Genomic DNA, 19,524 nt, shown 5'->3' on the forward strand with positions numbered 1-19,524 from the left:
CCGTCTGAACTATTTCTCCTCCTGAATCATGGCATACAGACAGCCCCGGATATAGCTCTTTTTAAAGGGGAAAAATTAAATCCTATCTTTCCCCTATATATCAGTGACACAGAGTTTCACATACCTGTTTTAATTTGTTTACTTTGCTGGCTGTGCATCCCCCTGCTCCAACACTTCAAAGAAAAGCCTACACACATAGCAAGATTGTGAGACCCCTTTTTGTGCAGTTATGGTAAAGTTGTAGGATCGACATTAACTGTACTATGTAGCATTGTCATTGCTTTGAAAGCGTTTATCATCTATACAAACCCTTCATTTATGGCCATCTCATTAAAGAGTGCCTTCTGTAATTCATCATCCAAAAGATGATTTTTGCAATTTGATAAATGTGGAAGTTTCAACACTAAACAGAAACAAATTAATCCTTATAATCTTATTCAGATTTTGAGTTTAGAAAGAAGTAATCTCCTTTTGGAGAGTGAATCCCATATTTTACTCATATGTAAACACTGTCTTAGGAGTACAACATGCTTCAAAGCTTTCAGTGTGTCTACCATTTTCTAGTTATTTGAGAGTTTGGCTAAAATGATCAGTTCTCTTTTTGTTCTCCATTACACTATGCATGTTCTGCACGTTGCAGATTAGTACTAAAAGGAAGGAAAATATCATAGTGTCAGCAACTTGGACCTCTAAGTCACATTATTTTGTTATTTGCCAAGTCTCATTCCAGTTATTTTAATTCTAGAATTTGTCATTGAGCCCACACAGGAGTTAAAAAGCCAAGTCAGCATTATTGTTCAATAATTTTACCACATTTATTGTTCAGTTATAATAGATAACGTAAAGCTTGTACTCATAAGGCAGTAAAATATTATAAGAAGTCAACATTTCTATTCACGGTAACAATCCACTTTATCACATGTTGTTATTGAATATACAGTCTAATGGTACAGTCTGGAGTGAACAAGCAACACTTATATTTCATTCATTTGAATAGGACCTTAACTGATACCATTTCAACAGAATCGAAGCAGGACTCTTTTCTATGAATATGACTTCTTCTCCATGGCAGGGGCTCTCTGTTTTGCCTTGATCACCACTACAAATGCAGAGTATCTGACAGTGGAAATGAAGCATATGGTAATTTTTGTGCACTTTTTTCTGTAAACCACCATTTTCCTTGCAATTTCTCCCACCATGGCCGAATCCACACTACATAAATTTTCCCGCAGTTTTGCAACTTTTTTTGTGCAAATCTCAGTGCTGTTCACACTACCTGTTTTCCATTCCACAGTTCTCTCGCTTCTCTTTCGGTTTGGTTTTCATTGCCAGTTACTGGTCTATTGCGGGAGTTGCACGGTGGACGTGAATGCCTAGAAGCGCCTTTTCTTGAAACCACCCCCACTTCCGTTTCTCTACCCTGAATAGGAAACCCGTTCCTAATGCGTCGATTGGCTTATTGTCCCCGCAAATGCTCCGTACTCCATGAACGCTGTGATTTCATAGTTTGCTTTGTTCTATTGAAAACATTATTTTGATGTTGGCAGAATAAAATCTCATTGCTGGGGAAAGCGGTCTGGAGAATTCAGTCCTCAGTGTCGTGATGCGGACCACCACATGTTTTTTTCCTTTTTTTAAATTTTTAATCTGATTAATGTAATATCGAAATTCCGCTAAATATTCTTGCGCAATTCAGAATATAACAGAACACATAGGCTTTTTTTTAAGAACATATTTATCCATATATTGTTATAACAATGCTTTGTAATAGCGATATTATGTAATGGCAAAAAATAAAAAGGACATATACCTCTCCGATCTCGCCTCCAAAGGTGACAGTCTTGAAGATGAGCTCCAACTCTACCACGAGGCAGAACTCCACTACCGCTGATGCGACAGTTGAGCGACTGATCCCGAAAAGATTGGTAGCTTCTTCTGCTTACCAGCCACCAAACTACCACAGCAACTCTTTGCTCTACCGATACTGGGGAACGCAGAGACGTTGTTTGTCGTTGCAGCCGCGGACGAAGAGCCTCCACCAGTTCGAGAAACGTCTGTTTGGACATGCGGAAGCGGCACATCTAGCGACGATCATCCCAGTGAACCATGACAATGTTTTCCCACCAGTCGGTGCTGCGTGGGTAAACCCAGTGTTCCCTCGGCTCCTCCATCTCTGCAAGCAGGAACCACTGTTGAACCATCTTGCACCTCTGTCTTCTTAGACGCAACCTGGCATCAGTCGTTCCAGATCGAAAAAAAGGGAGTCGGGCAGCAGCACAACGCCTTCGCATAGAGTAGCGCCTGTAGGCAACCAAAATCTGCGAGGTGCACTGCATCATGATCAAAACTACTTGCAGCATCAAAGCTATTACGGGATCCATGATAATGAATCCTACCAGCCACTACCACCCACAAAGAGATCTTTCCTGCGCGCTTCCTTTTTATAGGATTTTTAAGTACCCCGCCAGAAATGTGAACCAATTGCTACAAAAAGTGGCACGTGATATATCACTTTGCTGATGTTTCAGTATATGGTGATTTCGAAATAACGGAAATCTGTTTAAAAAAAATTTTTTTTAAATGGGCAGGAAGATTGATCCCCGCCCACTAAGACGGCTTTGCCAACGGATATGTGAACAGTAGATCGCGCAAGGAATACACAGTTTCAGCATGAATGTGAACAGACAGGTGAAATTTGCGGGTTGGAAACACGAATTTTTTCCGTTAAAAAAACGGAAAATAGGTGAGTGTGGATTCGGCCCATGTCACTGGAAAGCTTTTAAAAAAAGAAAGCCCCAGTTTGGTGTAGTGGTTAAGAGCACGAGATTCTAATCTGGAGAACCAGGTAGAGCGCGGGACTCTAATCTGGAGAACCAGGTTTGATTCCTCACTCCTCCACTTGAAGCCTGCTGAGTAACCTTGGGTCAGTCATAGCTCCTAGGAGCTCTCTCATCTCCACCCACCTCACAGGGTGTTGGTTGTTGTGGGGATAATAATGATATACTTTGTAAACTGTTCTGAGTGGGTGTTAAGTTGTCCTGAAGGGCGGTATATATATCGAATGCTGTTGCTGTTATTGTTATTGTTGTTATTCTGGTGCGGCAGGAAAAATGGTGGCCTTGAGGGACAAAAAAATGGTGCCAGTGCAGGCAGGATCTTCAAAAATGTGCACTTTCCCATCAGATGGTGTGCAGACACTCTTGGGCTGCATTATTTCAGAAATATACTGTCATAAAACAGATTTGAGAGAGTGTGTCATGTACAAAGAAAACCAGGAAATTGAATGATAGGAAGTGTTTCCCTACCTTTTTTCCATGCGGAACCCCTAAATTAATTTTTCAAATCCCAAAGAACCCTTACCTATAAGAACTTGTACTGGTCAGAAAAAGTTGATGGCAAAGAAGACAAATCAGTTATTGCTAAATTATTGTCAAGAAAATTTATTTGTAAAGAACCACTGTCAGAGGGGTCAGAATGTAGCAGTCCGACTATTGTCAGGGGCTAGTTGCTGGGAAAGTATGTTTCCTGTTTTAAAACAACTATGTTGGTTGCCAGTCTGTTTTCAAGCTCAATTCAAGATGCCAACTAGAAACTTTAAACATCGTCACAATCTGGGGCCCACATATTTGAAGGACTGTCTCCTTCCATATGTCCATGTGTGCCAGCTGCAATCTTTAGGGAGCCATCTGCTGGCGATCCCACCTCTCAGGCTGACCTGTCTGGCATCAACCAGAGTGTGAGGCTTTTCTGTTATGGCCACTGCTCTGGAATGGGCTCCCTGAAAAGTTGAGGGGAACTCCCACCTTGGAGATCTTTGCAAGGTGCTGCAAGGCCTGTCTGCCAGGGCTCTTGAGGGAGTTTAAACAACAGGCATATTTTAAGGGGGGAAGGGAGGGATTTGATTTTAATTGTAAACAAGTGGGGGCCCTCAAGGACTTGCAGGGGGTATCTCATTATCCCCTTCCCTCACCATGTCCTCTTTTCATTCTTTGTCACCCCATAGCTTCTCCCTCTTTCTGCTTCCTTCTCTCCTTCCCACCCACCTTTGTCTGCCTTGTCTTCACCTTTCCCCCTCCCCAAGCAGCCTCTCCCCTATGGCCCAGTTGTGTGGTGCCAGCTGAGCCTGTAGTAATAATAATAACAACACTTGATTTATATACTGCTCTTCAGGACAACTTGACACCCACTTAGAGCGGTTTCCAAAGTATGTTGTTATTATCCCCACAACAAAACACCCTGTGAGGTGGGTGGGGCTGAGTGAGCTCCTAGAAGCTGTGACTGACCCAAGGTCACCCAGCTGGCTTCATGCAGAGGAGTGGGGAATCAAATCCAGTTCTCCACATTAGAGTCCTGCCACTCTTAACCACTACACCAAACTGGCCCAGTTGCATGATGGGGACCCTGCAAGGACTTTTGGGGGGCGCTTCACTTTCCTCATATCCCCTTTGCCACACAATTTCCTCTTTCTCTCCTCCTGGTAGCCCCCATATACTCACATTTTCATTACTTCTTCAAACCCACTAAACTAAACAATTTACCTTTTATCTGTCCCTCATCTTCACCTATATTTATTATTTATTTACTTCATTTATATACTGCTTTTTTCCACAATGGGGACGCAAAGTAGTTTACACCATTCTCCTTGCCTCCATATTATCCTCACAACAACCTAGGCTGAGAGTGTATGACTGGATCAAAGTTAACCAGTGAGCTTCAATTACAAAGTGATGATTTCAACCTAGGTCTCCCAGACCCTACTCTAAAACTCTAACCACTACAGTCCACAGGCTTGGGTTGGGTGTGTGTGTGCTGCTGTTGAACAGTAGCAAGCAACTGGACCTGGGTGAGTTAGGCAAATCATGTGGTATAACGTCGTCTGGCAGTTGCTTCTGGGCCTGCCCGCAATGTGTCCTCCTTCAAAGGCCAAAATGGCCCTAGAAAGGGCCCTGTCCCCTACCCCTACCTTTTACTGACAGAAACCAAGCCTGGGATACTGGCTGAACTATTATGATTGTGTTGCAGACACTGAGAGCATTTGCTCAAAGCTACAGGTGCTCCTTTTATCGTTTGGGGTTTTTTAAATCACACCCCCATTTTTTTAGATTTCATTTTTTCCTTCAAATATTGGGCATTTTCCAGCTGTGTAGGAAACTCTGTCTTACCTGTTTATGTCTCTTATGTCCAGATTTAAGTATCCATAGATCAGACCACATGGCTATTGGTATCTAAGATGATGTTTTTAATCTATCATTGTAAACTGCCTTGAACCATGAGGAAAGGCAGGGTAAAAATGTTTTAATAAATAATAAATAAAATAAATAAATGAAAGTAATTATTAAAGCAAAATCTAACTCAGTGTTTGAGTGGTTATCCTGAGTAAATGTGTGCTTAAACAGTACTGTACTAAGCAGAATCACACCCTTCAAAGTCCACTTAGAGAAGTATAGACTGTGCTTAAGATTACACTGTGAGAGTTTGTAAGCTTCTTTGATCTCTCAAGCTGTCTTTTCATTGTACAATCAAAACCACTATATTTACTCAGCTGTTTGACTGAAAACACATGATTCCCATGATAAATAGAAGAACTTTGTGCTGTATTTTGATGAGTGAGGAGGTCAGTTCAACTAAAGTTAGGAAATGGGAATCTATTTTAAAATAATGTATTCACAAGACTCCTCACAGTTGGACAGGACAGAGTATTTAAAGGCCACCACATTACTCTTTACATGTAAGCAATTGGCCCATATGCTTGTTTTACATGATTGCATTGATTCCACTGGAGTGACACCGGAGATTAATTTGAGCCTTCCTCTTGGACAACACCAATAGATTGTGAAATTCTCTCCTATGCCTTCATCGCCTGACTGGTGCTGAGGGAGTAAGAACCCCACTGACAGCTGCCCTACCTTCCAAAACAACCCCTTTTCATTTGAGAAGAGGGGTAAGCATCCCTCAGCATACTAACTCTTTGCTAAGAATCTTCGTTCTCCCCAATATTGAAATTCCAGCATCTCTTAGAGGGAAAAACTTCCAGAAGAGGACTTGGGGGGGCATGCCCCAGTGCCAATGGCATTGCTATCAAGCATCAGCAGTAGCTGATGCTCAAGAGCATTGCTCAAGGACATTGACATGGGAGGTCATGGGTGAGGGATAGACCCCCTGGTTGTAGAGAATGAGCATGGGATTCCTTTTTTTTAGCTATCATGGTTAGAGGGACTGTTGAGAGCAAGAGACCTGCAGATGGTCTGTGCCTTACTCTGCTTCCTTGCAGTAAGTGGGTGAAGAGTACTGGGCTAAATGTACCATTAAGCAGGGTTGATCTTGTTCTGCTGACTAGGAGATGTATTGGTCAGACTGGGAGAATGCACCTGGGGAAGCGGTTGGGGCACTTGGGTATGTAAATAGGAAAGGGAGTTATGGCATCTGGGGTAAGATATACTAAGTCAGGGGAAGGCAATGAGGCAATGGCCAGGTCCCCCTTCTCTTGGTCCTACTCGTGACAGCAAGAACTGTAGTGTTTTATTACTTTATCATTCTCCTTGCAACTGATTCTTGCTAATGCAAAGTTGGTCGCTCAAAGAACATATGCTGGATGTAATCCTGGCTGAAAGAGTTGGCCCAGTGTTTATAACTGAGACCTTGTTGGGTGAGGAAGTGGTCTCTTCGTTGACATAACTTCTTCAGTCCAGAATCAGCACAGGAATAAGTGAGTGTGGTTCATGAGGATTCCATCTTACTCAGCTGATAACCTCAGAGACAAACTCTCTGTGGCCAAGTCCATAGTGCCGTAGAATGAAGTGGCTGAAGGGACTACAGCACTTCAAGTGGGGATCACACTTCTTAAAAATGTACCCTACATTTACAAAAAATGCTCTGCCTGTAGAAAATAAGCACATCAGGAAGGAAGCTGGATTACACCTTTTGTTCCTGATATACTAGTCTTTTTTTTTAAAGGTGCAGGGCAATATTCAAAAATGTTATCTCTTACCTACACCTTGAACTGGTATATCCTCCTATTCCACCTCAGTATTCTACTACCTTGTTTTGCTGTATGAGAAGATACTGTATACTGAGTGGATGGACCATGTTGGATGCTAAGTAAACAGTTGGAGATTGTACTTGTGTACTGCCCACTATTTGCCTAGCGGATTCAACTCAGATATAGTGTTGTGCCTTGAGCCTTGTACTTCTAGATTTTGCTTTGAGGCTTTTTTTTCATCAGGAGGCATCCAGGAGTTCATAGATGCAACACAACTGTGGTGCTGTCTGAGTGCATATCTGACCTCACACATTTCATATTCTTGATTTGATATTGGCTTCTGTAATAGAACAGGACCTGTGGGTGAGGGAGTCAGAACTTACTTGGTTTTTATGGACAGTCTGTCTGATGAAGTTTGGACTTATCAGCACTCTTCACCCCTGCAGGGGCGAGGAACTTATCAAAATGACTTTGCCCTCAAAGTTTCAGGTGGGCAACCATGTTTGTGCAGTAGAACAGCAGGATTTGAGTTCATAGGCACCTTGGAGACCAACAAGATTCTCTGAAGAGGAGAGCTCTGACTCTCAAAAGCTTACATCCGGAAAATCTTGTTGGTCTCTAAGGTGCTCCTGGTCTCAAATGCTGCTGTTTGCCTTCAAAGGATACTTGATTCAAAAGATTTCCAGGATTCCCCGCAGGAATTAATTACCCAACTTTACAAGTTTCTCTGTGGATACTTTGGCACAGGGCATCCAACTGGTTGCTGATAATTGCTGCTAATTCCTTCACTGTAGACGATTGCAATATGGGTACCAATCATTTTGTTACTGTGGTTCATAAGGATTCCATCTTACTCAGTTGATTATCCTCGGAGACAAACTCTCCATGGCCAAGTCCATCATGCAGTAGAATAAAGTAGTAGAAGGGACTGCACCATCTCAGGTCCTAAAACATGTCCAGGGAAAGGTATCTTGATTGGGCACATAGTATGTGGTGGAGGGAGAATTAAACGCCCCTTCGTCAGCACTATGGACCTGATGCATAATAGGACCCTTGCAGCTTCTTTTTAGGGTAGCTAATATTACTGGAGTTCTGAACAGAACAAGGCATCATCATGTGTAGTCTGGCTCTTGAGGAATCTCTGATAAGTACACAAAAAAGCCTACAAATTTGTTAAGATAGTTTGAATCCAGTATCCTCCCATCTACTTGCCTCCACCCATTGGAAGTGTATTGTGTAAAAATGTTACTCTTCTCACTTCCACAAACCACACATGGGAGTGACTTACATGCCCAGGAACCAATATTGAGACCATTTGCAAAATGTTGTGTGTCTATGGATCATAAACTCACTTGGCCACAACTGTAGAATGGTGGGTGGATAAGGCACATAATATTTATAATAAACTTAGTATTAAATCACCCAGCCTCTTTCTCCGTGCCAAACCATTTTCTTCATTGCCAATAAGTCTAGATTAAAAATTCAGCAGCTTGGATGTTAACGGTGTATTCCTAATAACAACTCTAGAATTACTCATTTGACTATTGGGGGGATTCATTTCCCTAGTTCTTATGCTATTTGAAACCAGTGAGTTTTCTCATGTAAACAAGAACAAATGTTTGTAAACTATGCAAATATTTTAACTTGCTTAAGTGGAGGAGAATAACAATAAAGCAGACATCTTGTGGAATTATTATGTATGTGTGTCTAAATTTATACACATGCACATTTACAAAGCACTAACAATGTGCCTGGCAGTATAGACACAAAATCTGTTTACCAAGCTGGTATAGCCCAAATGACTATACTACATGTGTTTGCTCCAGTAAATCCACTGCTAGCAGCTTGTATACACAATAGAAAGCGGACTTTATGTTGCTGTTGTTGATGGTATTTTTCCCCTTTGAGGACAAACAAAAAAGGGGAAAATAATGATGTGCTGTACTATGTTTAGCCTTGACAGGATTTTAACGGGAATGGAAAACTGACATTGCTTTCACAGATTTTGAATATATCAGCCAGACAAGCAAGTATTTTCTCATCAGGATTACTTGATTGGAGTGGCAATGCATTTTATATTTTGTTTGACCTACTCTATTGCGATAAAAGAGCCTGAGACAGTGGATACGAGAAACTAAATCAAAACAGCTGTGGAACATAACGACAGTTGATTTAAAACTAAGAAAGATGATATTCTTTCTTCAAATTACATTAATAGAGTGAACTTCCAGGATAAGGCTACATTTCATACAAGATATGAAAGTTCACCATGGGAGGGAGGTCTTTTTTATACCAATAACAATATTGCTGTACTTAAAAAATACAAATTAATAGAAAGAGAGGTGGGGTATTTTTTTCTGAAGCCCAAGTCTCACAAATAAATTCCGCACATTCAATTGTTGTGCAGCCTTTCTCAAAAAGCATGTGTTGCATTCAAGTGGCATACACAGAGATACCCCATTTTGCACATGCAACACTGTTGTAACAGAAGAAGCCTGAAATAGTGTGACTGGCTCAGACTTATCCAGTGCGCCAAGCCCCAGGTTTCCCAGTCCAGCATTCTATCTGATGCCCCATATTAGCTCAATATAATATTCTTACAAACACATGGCCCTCAGGTAGGGTTGCCAACCTCCAGATGGGGCCTGGAATTTTGGAAATAAAACTGATCACCAGACTGTGGAGATCAGTTCCCCTGGAGGAAATGTCACCTGTGGATGATGGATTCTACGGCATCACATCCCCACTGAACTTCTTCCAGTCTCCAAACCTCATCCTCCCCAGACTTAACCCCCCAAATCTCTAAGAATTTCCCAAGCCACAATTGGTAACCCTATTCTCAGAAAACAGTATTTTTTATGAAGCAGACAGGTTGCATTCACATATTGTTGGATACAGCAGCCATCTGTCTCCTGGGCTGACTTGTCCACACAATAAAATCCAGTTGTGAATTATTTACATACTGCAATATCCAGTGCTATGTGGATGCAGCCTCAGTCCACTAGGCCCAATACTTGTTCTGGAAGATTCTCAGAACTGAGCTTTTCCAAATTTCTCTGTTGAAACACAGGTGGAGCTTGGATTAAATAAATCACAGCCAGGCTGCAAGATGGTTCTTGTGATTGTGATATAGCAGCAAAGTCTTCTACACGCGAAAAGTTAATTGTGGTAGAACAGCATTGTGCAGGAATGGCTACATACCTTTAACTCTAAGACTGCTGGATGCAAAACAGGTCAGCCACAAGGCAGGATGGGATGGTCTACAGGATGGCAGCACTTTGTAAAAATCTGGTTTTGCTCTTGGCTTCTTTTCATTGATAAACCAAAGGAAGAAAAGGAATACTGCATGGCATACATCTCTCCTGGGCACATTTATGGCTTCAGTTTCAGTTTCACATGCAGATCTGTTAGGCTTGTCTGACCTCTTGGAACTGACAGGTGTGAGGAGGAAAACTGAAGAAGAAATACAGATGTATGGTTATTTTTCAGTAATAAACTGACCCTTCAGAGTCAAATTTAAGACAGAAGTGAAATTGTTATTCACATGGGCAGAGTAGTATAGTGATTAGAGTGTTAGACTAGGATCTGGCAAACCCAGCTTCAAAGCCCCACTCAGCCTTGCAAGCTCGCTGGGTGACTTTGGGCCAGTCACATGCTTTCACCTCATAGGGTTATTGTGAGGATAAAATAGAGGCGAGAAAACTGATGTAAGCCACTTTGGGTCCACATTGCGGAGAAAGACAGGGTATTAATTAATAAATTAAACTTTTTGTATGCTTCAGTGTAACAGATGATTTTGAAATGAGAAAGCAACATGTTGTCCCCAAGAGCCATAAAACCATGGAATGTGTTAAAACCAAGCAAAATATGAGAGCAGGACTGTTTCTATTTCTACTTGTGTTCCACTAGGTGGACTCAAAGAGCAATATTTTCCACACAAGCCCTGAAATAACTCCAGTTTGAAACAAACGCACAGTGAAGTTGATGGCATTTCAGTTTAGAAGCCTCTGGACCTAAAATACTCAGGATGGCTTAGTAATTTATCTTGATACAATCTTTCAAAATGTATTAAAGTTTCAGGAATTCAGTAATCCAAAATAATTGGAAAGACGGGAGAAAGTTCAAATGAAACTTTTGAAAGGTTTATTGAAATCAGTCTCAAACCATGCATGGGCTTTTTAGGTAGTGGTGCCTGTAATGTAATGCATTTAATATCTGTAAATAATGCCCTGAAATGTTGTGAATTGTGCATGTAGTTCTTGACAAGGTTTAAAGGGCAGGAAGGTTGGCTGGGAAGGGGGGAAATGTGTCTGGTTGATAGAAGTGATTGAATATCTTGAACTCTACAAGAGCTCTAAAATAAAGTTTGCTGTTACTCATTTTATTACTTAAAATATTATGTCCTCAACAGTTGTTCACCTAAGATTAATATTTTCAGGGGTAACACTCACACTAACTAGTTGGTCATTGTTACTGAAAATAAGGGTTTAAATGACAGGATATGGAATGATACTTGTTAGTACTGAGGGAGGCAGGAAAACAGACTGTACCTCAGGTTCAAGAGAAGTCCTAAGAGAGAAAGGGATTATGGATCTTGGTACAAAGAAATGGGTTATGAAAATAAGAGACAGCAAAGGAAGGGCCACACAAATAACATGAAGCAACAGTGCCTATAACGGAAAATAGCCTTTCTGACAATGTTGAGAGGGGCATTCACTTGGTTGGGCTTCCTTAAGTTTTACAAGACCAAGTTGTTTAGGCATGGCTTTAACTCAGGGTTAAGTTGCTTGTAGGCAGTAGTAGGTGGCAACCCAAATGTCGGAAGTATAAACTTTAGGCTATTTATTTACATTTATAGTTTGCTCTACCTACAGGCCCACCCAAAAACTGCCAGGTAGCATCTTGAAGCTACTCTGTCAAATTCAGTCAGTCCTGTTTGTCTTTGTAGAAACTTAGCAAGTTCATGTGAGACACAGATAACATTGTGTCTCACATTGTCTGTTTGTTTAAAGGTAACATTGTTTGTTTAAAGATAAGAGGGGGAGGGGACCTTCAGTAGATAACATTGTGAGAAAAAACAAAGACAGAGAGAAGGAGCCTGGAGGGGAGGAAAGAGAAATATTAACACAACTGATGAGCCATCAAGCAATCAGGCCTCAGTGGTTGGACTGAAGCAGGTATTTCCTGTAGCCTGCTACTCAAACTCTGATGTAAGTAACGGATCAAGAGAATTATGGTTTGCTTTCTCTTATAGGACAGTAATAATTGCAGTATTACTGTGTCCTACTGGGCCCTGCCTTACACACAAAAAATGGTCCCATCTCCATTTTATCTTTAGCTATCAGAGGCGGAGGAGGAAAACTGGCTCCCCAAAAGTGACAAGGTTACTTAACTACCTAGACCTTCCCTTAAACAAATATTTCCATCTTCATTTTATATTTAGCCTGGTGTGTTTGGTGTGTTGCCTAAACAGTGGAAGTTGTGAGTTGCTAGGGGTGGAGGACAGAGATTTGTGGCTCAAATGGTGGAAGTTGATTTTGATATCCTGGAACTTGCTTTAGAGAAAAGGAAATGGAAGAGATGGGAATATTTCTGTCTGGCTTTTTGTCTGTCTCTGTGCACCTGAACCTGGGGGGTGTGGCGGTATATTGTTAAGGGAAACTTTCCTTTAGATATATAGCTCTTTAGCAGTTTTCTTTGCAATAAGTTTGATCATACTTTGGTTTTCTTGAAAGGCATGGATGAGTCGTGGCTGCCTCCCTCCTTTGTTTTCCTCTTCACCTACATACAACAGTCTTACGAATTAGCAGTTTAGCTGCTGATAGTAGATGGGGATGTTCCAGGAAACTATGATTGACAGCAGGAGATGGTCTCAAGAATGTTTGTTGTGGCTTTGATTTTCCAGCACTTCCCATATTGTCTCATGAATGTACCCCTCTTGGTATGCACTGGGATAACAAGAGGAGCCACAAGAGTGTTAAGTATAACACTTAGGGTTGCCAGGTCCAGGTTGGGAAATTCCGGGAGATTTTGGAGGTGGAGCCTGAAGAGGGTGGAGTTTGGGGAGGGGCTTCAGTGGGGTATAATTCCATAGAGTTCACCCTTCAAAACAGCCATTTTCTCCAGGGGAACTGATCTCTGTTGCCTGGAGATCCGTCGTAATTCTGGGAGATCTCCAGCTATCACCTGGAGGCTGGCAACCCTAATAACACTCTATGCCCAGAGGAAGGCAAAAAAAACCCTCCAGGATGCCTGGTCAATTTTGCCAGTAAGGAGAATTCCTTCCTGACCCCAAAGTGGCAATCAGTACTACCCTGGACATATAAAAGAAGGCCATGAGAGCCTAGTACTGGCTCATCCCTTCATGCACTCCCTCTCCTGATCTGTGTACATTCATATTAAGTCAGAGAATTATCATAGCTTTCAGGTGACCATCTAGCCTCTTCTTAAATACCTACAAGAAAGGAGAGCAAACAGTCTCATATAAAGGTTCAATGAGTAAAGCACAGTGCAAGTGGTCAAAGCCACCATGTAAAATGTAACTCTCACATGAAAAACAGAAGGGTAATGAAGATCCTAGGGCCCTGCTACTTGTAGCATTTCCAATGAGATATGGTACTTTGCATTATGACTCTTCCAGTTCACCAGACTGGTGCTTGAGGTTACAAAGACCAAAGTGACAATTGCAATGTCAATGAGATCCAGAGTGGTGTAGTGGTTAGAGTGTCAGATGAGGATCTGGGAATCCCAGGTTTGAATCCCCATTCTGCCATGGAAATTATTGGGTGACCATGGGCCAGTCACACATACTCAGTCTAGTCTACCTCAGAAATTCAAACATGCAACCAAGGGGGTGGGGGGACACTATCAAAAAGAGCTACTATCAAATTTGGTTTTGTTCACATTAAAATTATAAAGCATGATTCATAATAAACGATGACTATTCAAACATTTAATAGTGTCCCAATCAGAAGACAGTCAAAGAGACTAAATCCTGAACTAAGTGCACGATCTAGCACTTTAATGAAATATGGATAAACATGCACCTAACTCTCCTCTATTAAAATAACTGGGACATGAAAGCACTTAACTGTTGCTGGATCATGCCCATAATGTTTTTGGTTAAGAAGTGCGCAAGATCTGGTCATTTATAAGCTAGGAAAAGTTAATACAAAAAAATGCAGTTGACACATGCATAAGACATATGGACAAGTTAATATAATTTTAATTCAAATAATTTCTTCAACAAAAGTCACCAATATATGCAAGATTGTGTCTAAACACAGCCCCTCCCCCACAGTTTTACTGAAACAAACCAAAAAGCCATTGTGTACAAAATAAGTGTTATATACAAACATGGTCAGAGGTTACCATAGCTTATCCTATATTATAAAGGTGGATATATAGCAACTGACTTGCTGAGGTTCTCTTCATTCCAGTACAAAATCTTAAGTGTGAAGATGGGAAGTGAAATAATAGTTTTCAATACCTATGATTCAGCTCTGCCATAAAAAATATGAGGTCAAGATAAAGAAGGGGAACCAAAAAGGCACACTGTGGCATGTGTTAAGGCCAGAAATACCAGCCTTTACGACTTCTCATTTTTTATTGAGAGTTGAGACTGCTTTGCAATAAAGTCAAGGTTGAATGCTAATTTGATTCCTGCCGCATTTTGAAAAGGGAATTTGTACGCCCAGTTTAATCAATTAAGAGGCTGTGATCAAGCATGGTATCATCCACTCAAGTGTCTGGATCATGGTCATGCGCTTTTAAAGATGGTGTCAAGAGTAGAGTCTATTTTTTCTTTAATAATGCTTTCTTATTCTGACAGCTGCTTTAGGAATTCTGTTTAACAATATTTTATTTTTGGCTACTCCAGATTTCCAAACCATAAGGAAGAAAAATCAGGATAAAAGAATTGGTCAAGAGACCAATTCACTACTCACAAATTAATTCACACTCAATGAGAAAATTAAAGTTCTTTTAAGATGCAGAATGGGTAATGCATAGAACACGCGGGCAGGCTACTAACACAAAAACCACAGCTTTTCTTCCATTTTAAAACTCCAAGAGTTATCAAAATCAAGCTGTCCCATTAATTTTCTGAAGAATAAAGCAAGTTAACTCTAAATGTCTTTAATTCTTATTCTGTGCATGTTCTATATTCAAAGACTTCTGATTACAATAACATGAATTTTTGAGTTTGATGCCATTTTACACCAGGATCAGATGTTCACAAGCATGAATCAGAAGTTGAGGAGTAACCAAGAAAATATATGTATTTTTAAAAGACAAAGTGGCAAAGTTGAGGACAATGTAGCTTACATAGTTGATGTGCGTAAGAAGTTGTAGAGATTAAAACTACTGATCAGAGGTCTTTCTCTAGTGCAAATCACATTGAAAAGAGAATATTAGAGACCAGTCAGATAATTACCATTTTTAGTGGTTCTAGTTTTATACGGTATAAAAAACAGCCTCAGGGGGTGTCTTGCTGCACTAACCTAGGATGAAGGCTAACATATATGGTCTGTCCTTGCCAAATTTAGTCATATTCATTAAATGTTATACCTTGTGTAAGGAAGCTTGATCTGAATAACTAAAAGGTGGTAATTGAGGATATTGCTTGGCAACTAGTTGTGTGATCCGCACCCCAAACGTATATTTTATCTTACACACACCTGGGATACTTAGAGCTGCATCAGATCCACAGGAAAAAAAAAAAAGCTCCACATCTTCTGTTCCCTGAGAACTATTTAAAAGAGGTCTTTGGAATGCAATTATTGTGATGGATAAACATTAACATTAACATGCTGAGATATTATTGAAGGTTTTTTTCTTTCATCTTAGTTTTGTGGCATTATTAATGGGAACAAATACAGAGATGAGTGAGCTTTTTCTTAAGGAGCTAAGTAAAAAAAAATCAATATAAAATCATTACAAAAGAGCACACATTTCTCACTCAACCCAATCTCAGTGAACAGGCATTAAATTGAAGTTAAGTGAAACACCCAAATACATCATACAGGTGTAAGGTACACCTTGTCTGAATGCATGCTAGCAAATCTTTACATTTTACAAGTAGATATAATTAGGAGCAGGAAAAACACAAGGATGATGACTCGGATACAAAATACAGTTACATCTGCACAAAGTCTTTTACCTATTTTAGTGACTACTGAGTAAAGACTAGCGTAATATAAACACTCCACTTAATTCTCCAAAACCCGTGTGCTAAGGAATGAGGCAAGTTGAGTTTTAATCAACTCAAACATTTCTTACAAAATCTCCACACATTTCTTAAGGGCTAACCCTATTTTATCTGATGTATTGGTATAATTACTAGCACGAGTACAGCAATTGGGAAAGGGCAGGAAATCAGGAAAAACAAAAATAGGTACTGAAGAGGAGAACTATTCTGAGACCTTGATGCCATGTATTCCCGTCGTCTCAAAGTAAAAGGCAAGCAACTAGATTTTTTTTGGCAAGCATGGAAGTATACACAGAATAGGCAATGTTACGTCAAAACTACTTGTGTAGACCTCCAGTAGGATTCAGCCTTTAATCCAGGTCCAGTTGTATTTCATTATCTTATCTACATAGTTAGTTTTACATTGCTCTGAAATAGTGGCAATAGGATTGCCAGTCCCCTGCTGGGGGTGGGGGGGTCCCCTGCTCCCACCCCCTGCCCCTGTCTACCTGGCTGGCAGGAGAACACACCAAATTGGGCCCGTTTGGGACCTAAACTGGCCTGCTGTGAAGCACAGGATCTCACCAGGGCCCTCCCGGCAGTGCTCCTGTGCTCTGCAGTAGGCTAAATGAGGCCTGTTTGGGATTGAAATCAGCCTGCTGCAGAGCGCAGGAGCACTCAGGGCCTGTCACACTGCCCCAGCAGCACTTTTGCGCTCTGAAGCAGGAGTGCCCCCAGGGGCAGCACGTGGCCTGTGCGATCGTGAGCCCTGGGAGCGGCAAAGACTTCTGAAAAGGTAAGTGCCAGGTCTCCCACATCCTACCCAGAGGTTATGGGGATATGGCAACCCTAACTGGTAATGGAATTAAGCACAAAAACCAAATTGTGTACCGAAACAGTCTGCTAACAATTCGCTAGGGAACTTCTCAGTGGAATTTCAGTTGAGCTTGTATAGGAGAAGCTCCTGGCAATTTGAGCCACAAGTCAGTTATAAACAGAAGTGAACAGTATATTCTGTCTAATAACTTGCCTCTGAAATACCCTAAGCTCTAAAAATAGGCAGAAAATAACATTTCCAGTGCAATAAATACTGGTGTTTTATATAGGGATGGCCATCACTAACATAGTGAACGCATGTGAAACGCCAATTTGCTTTTTTTTGGTCCTTACAGTATTTATGATTTACTTTCTGAAAGACGAAGCTTCACTAGACCCAGACAATATTCTTCTACCTCAACACTCAGAATCGATGTATATACTATCTGCTTCATTTTGCTTTCGAATCATTAATTTCAAATTACTTGCCAAGTTGATATTTTTGTTTATGACTTAACGCGTGAACTTATCAAGAGTGACATGGATCAATGCATACAGCTGCAGGCCGGAAGTTACAACTTCTTGAATTTCTTGCCTTCTCATCTATAATTTCTGTAGAGGTCCAACATTAATAATGTAATGCTTAAGAGCATTTTGATTGTACACTCGGGCCGTTCTCTCAGACTCTGTCCAAGCATACTTGCAAATGCTCCGCCACACGGACAGGAAGAGTCATTAATAAACGTTCTTCTACAATTAAACAGCTCCGCTTCAGTGAGTTACATTCTTCTAGCTCAGCAGGAAGTGACTCCAAGTGGTTTCCTATGAGTTCCAGCTGAACAAGGTTCAAGAGTCCACCAATACAAGGGGACAAATTTGTCAGGCTGTTATATCCCAGAAGGAGATGTTGCAGTTTTCTGCACTGAAACAATTCATCTGGAAGTTCATCAATCTAAAAAAATACAATAGGAAATTCAGTTAAAGGCTTGTCACTATGTTTTGCAAATTGCAAGATACAGGATCTAACTGCTAATGGCTAATTCGTGCAACCTATTTTACGCTTGCTTTGGCCCAACACTGACTATTTTTTGGTAATTGAGTCGGTACTCATATCAAACCAGTAAGCTGTATAATTTGCTACAAGCCAATGAAACAATTCTTCATGGAGTTGCATCGCTACTCAGGTGACTTCTGTCAACATGCATACATCTGAACCCCAATAAAGTTATTCTTAGATTTTTTTTCTGAATGGACACCAGCACTTGTCTAGAATAGCCCAGCTAATTAAGTGCACCTGGTGCTTGTGCTCTGACTAGGTGGCCTTGAGAGACAGAAAGCTTTGCTTTCTGCACGTCTTCTGTCTCAGCGCTCTGGCCAGCTACCTTGATATCACACTGAGCTCTGATTGGTCGATTATGTTTTAAAAGCTAGCTCCCTATGTGTTTTTTTTCCTTCTTCTCCTGACACAGCCTGGCCCACGGGTAGGCCGTATGAGCACTTGCACTACTGGAGTATGCAAGTTAGTCATCTGTCTAGTTAGTCAGTTTTAGCTTAGATTAGAGTGAAGTTGTCTTTGTTTTGTTTGCCATTGCTTCTGCATTGAGAGTGCCTACTGCTATATTCCAAGCACTTTCTCAACTTAATAACTGTTTCCATTTCATGCCTGTGTCTCAAGTGCTTGACTTGCTGTGTGCAAGGTCCCCCAGATAAAGAACCCAGAGACCAGTGAGTCTCATACAAATAAGTGGGGTATATCCCTCTAAGAAGGCTGCTGGGACTCTGAGTGGCTGTTTGCAGCACTCAGTACCAGGGCTAGAGGGTTTGCCTACTCCAGACAGCACTCTAAATAAAAGGTATTATTACAATACTCTTTCTTAGATTTTTTTTCTTAATGGACATCATGACCACTTGCATCTTTTGTACTTGAATGTGGTTACTAAATCTTGGAGAGGGAAACAGAACAGCAGCTTGTTCCAATTTCTCTGAAAAGTCTGATCAAGGGATAGTATTTCACAAGTATATCTTTGTGTACAATCCTTGTTATATTTTTACAGCCACCACTAGAGGTGGGTTACTACTCTTTTAATGCTACTGACTCAGAACAAATCCGGGGGTGGCAATTCACTTACAGTCCACCATTGCTATATCCACATATGCCATGTAAAGTACGAGGCTGCTTTGAAACGGTGTGACTTGGAGCCAATCTACATTTATATTTAATATGTGACTTCCCCAAGGACTTGAAGCAGGACACCAGCTGGTAGTTCCTCATGGGAATTCAATTCCAAAGCACCCAGGAGCCCGATTCCGATTGGGACTGTAGCCTCCCCCTCCCCAGTGCCATTTTCTGAACCTGAAACAACTCTGGAGGGGAGTTATTTGCCCTGTGGTGGAGTGGTATGCGCAAGCATTCAGTGCACATACAACCTCCCGAGGGGACAAATAACACCCTGGGGTTGTTTCAAGACAGGAAAAAGGTGCTGGGGGGGAGGACAAAGCACCTCTTCCCTCTGTGCCATGGTCCAAGTAGGGCCCTTGCAGC

General features: G+C 41.1%; 1 protein-coding gene across 1 annotated transcript in view; it reads right to left on the bottom strand.

Moving 5' to 3' along the window:
• Positions 1 to 14,182: 14,182 nt before the first annotated feature.
• The window catches only part of LRRC8B (leucine rich repeat containing 8 VRAC subunit B), a 36,911-nt gene continuing 31,569 nt past the window's right edge, over positions 14,183 to 19,524 (bottom strand). Inside the window, exon 5 of the mRNA XM_054980706.1 lies at positions 14,183 to 17,934. Within this exon, the coding sequence (XP_054836681.1) occupies positions 17,662 to 17,934 (273 nt within the window). The 3' untranslated portion in view covers positions 14,183 to 17,661. The remainder of the gene's footprint in view (positions 17,935 to 19,524) is intronic.

This window comes from Eublepharis macularius, chromosome 5 (genome assembly GCF_028583425.1).
Source record: "Eublepharis macularius isolate TG4126 chromosome 5, MPM_Emac_v1.0, whole genome shotgun sequence".
NCBI classification, from domain to species: domain Eukaryota; kingdom Metazoa; phylum Chordata; class Lepidosauria; order Squamata; family Eublepharidae; genus Eublepharis; species Eublepharis macularius.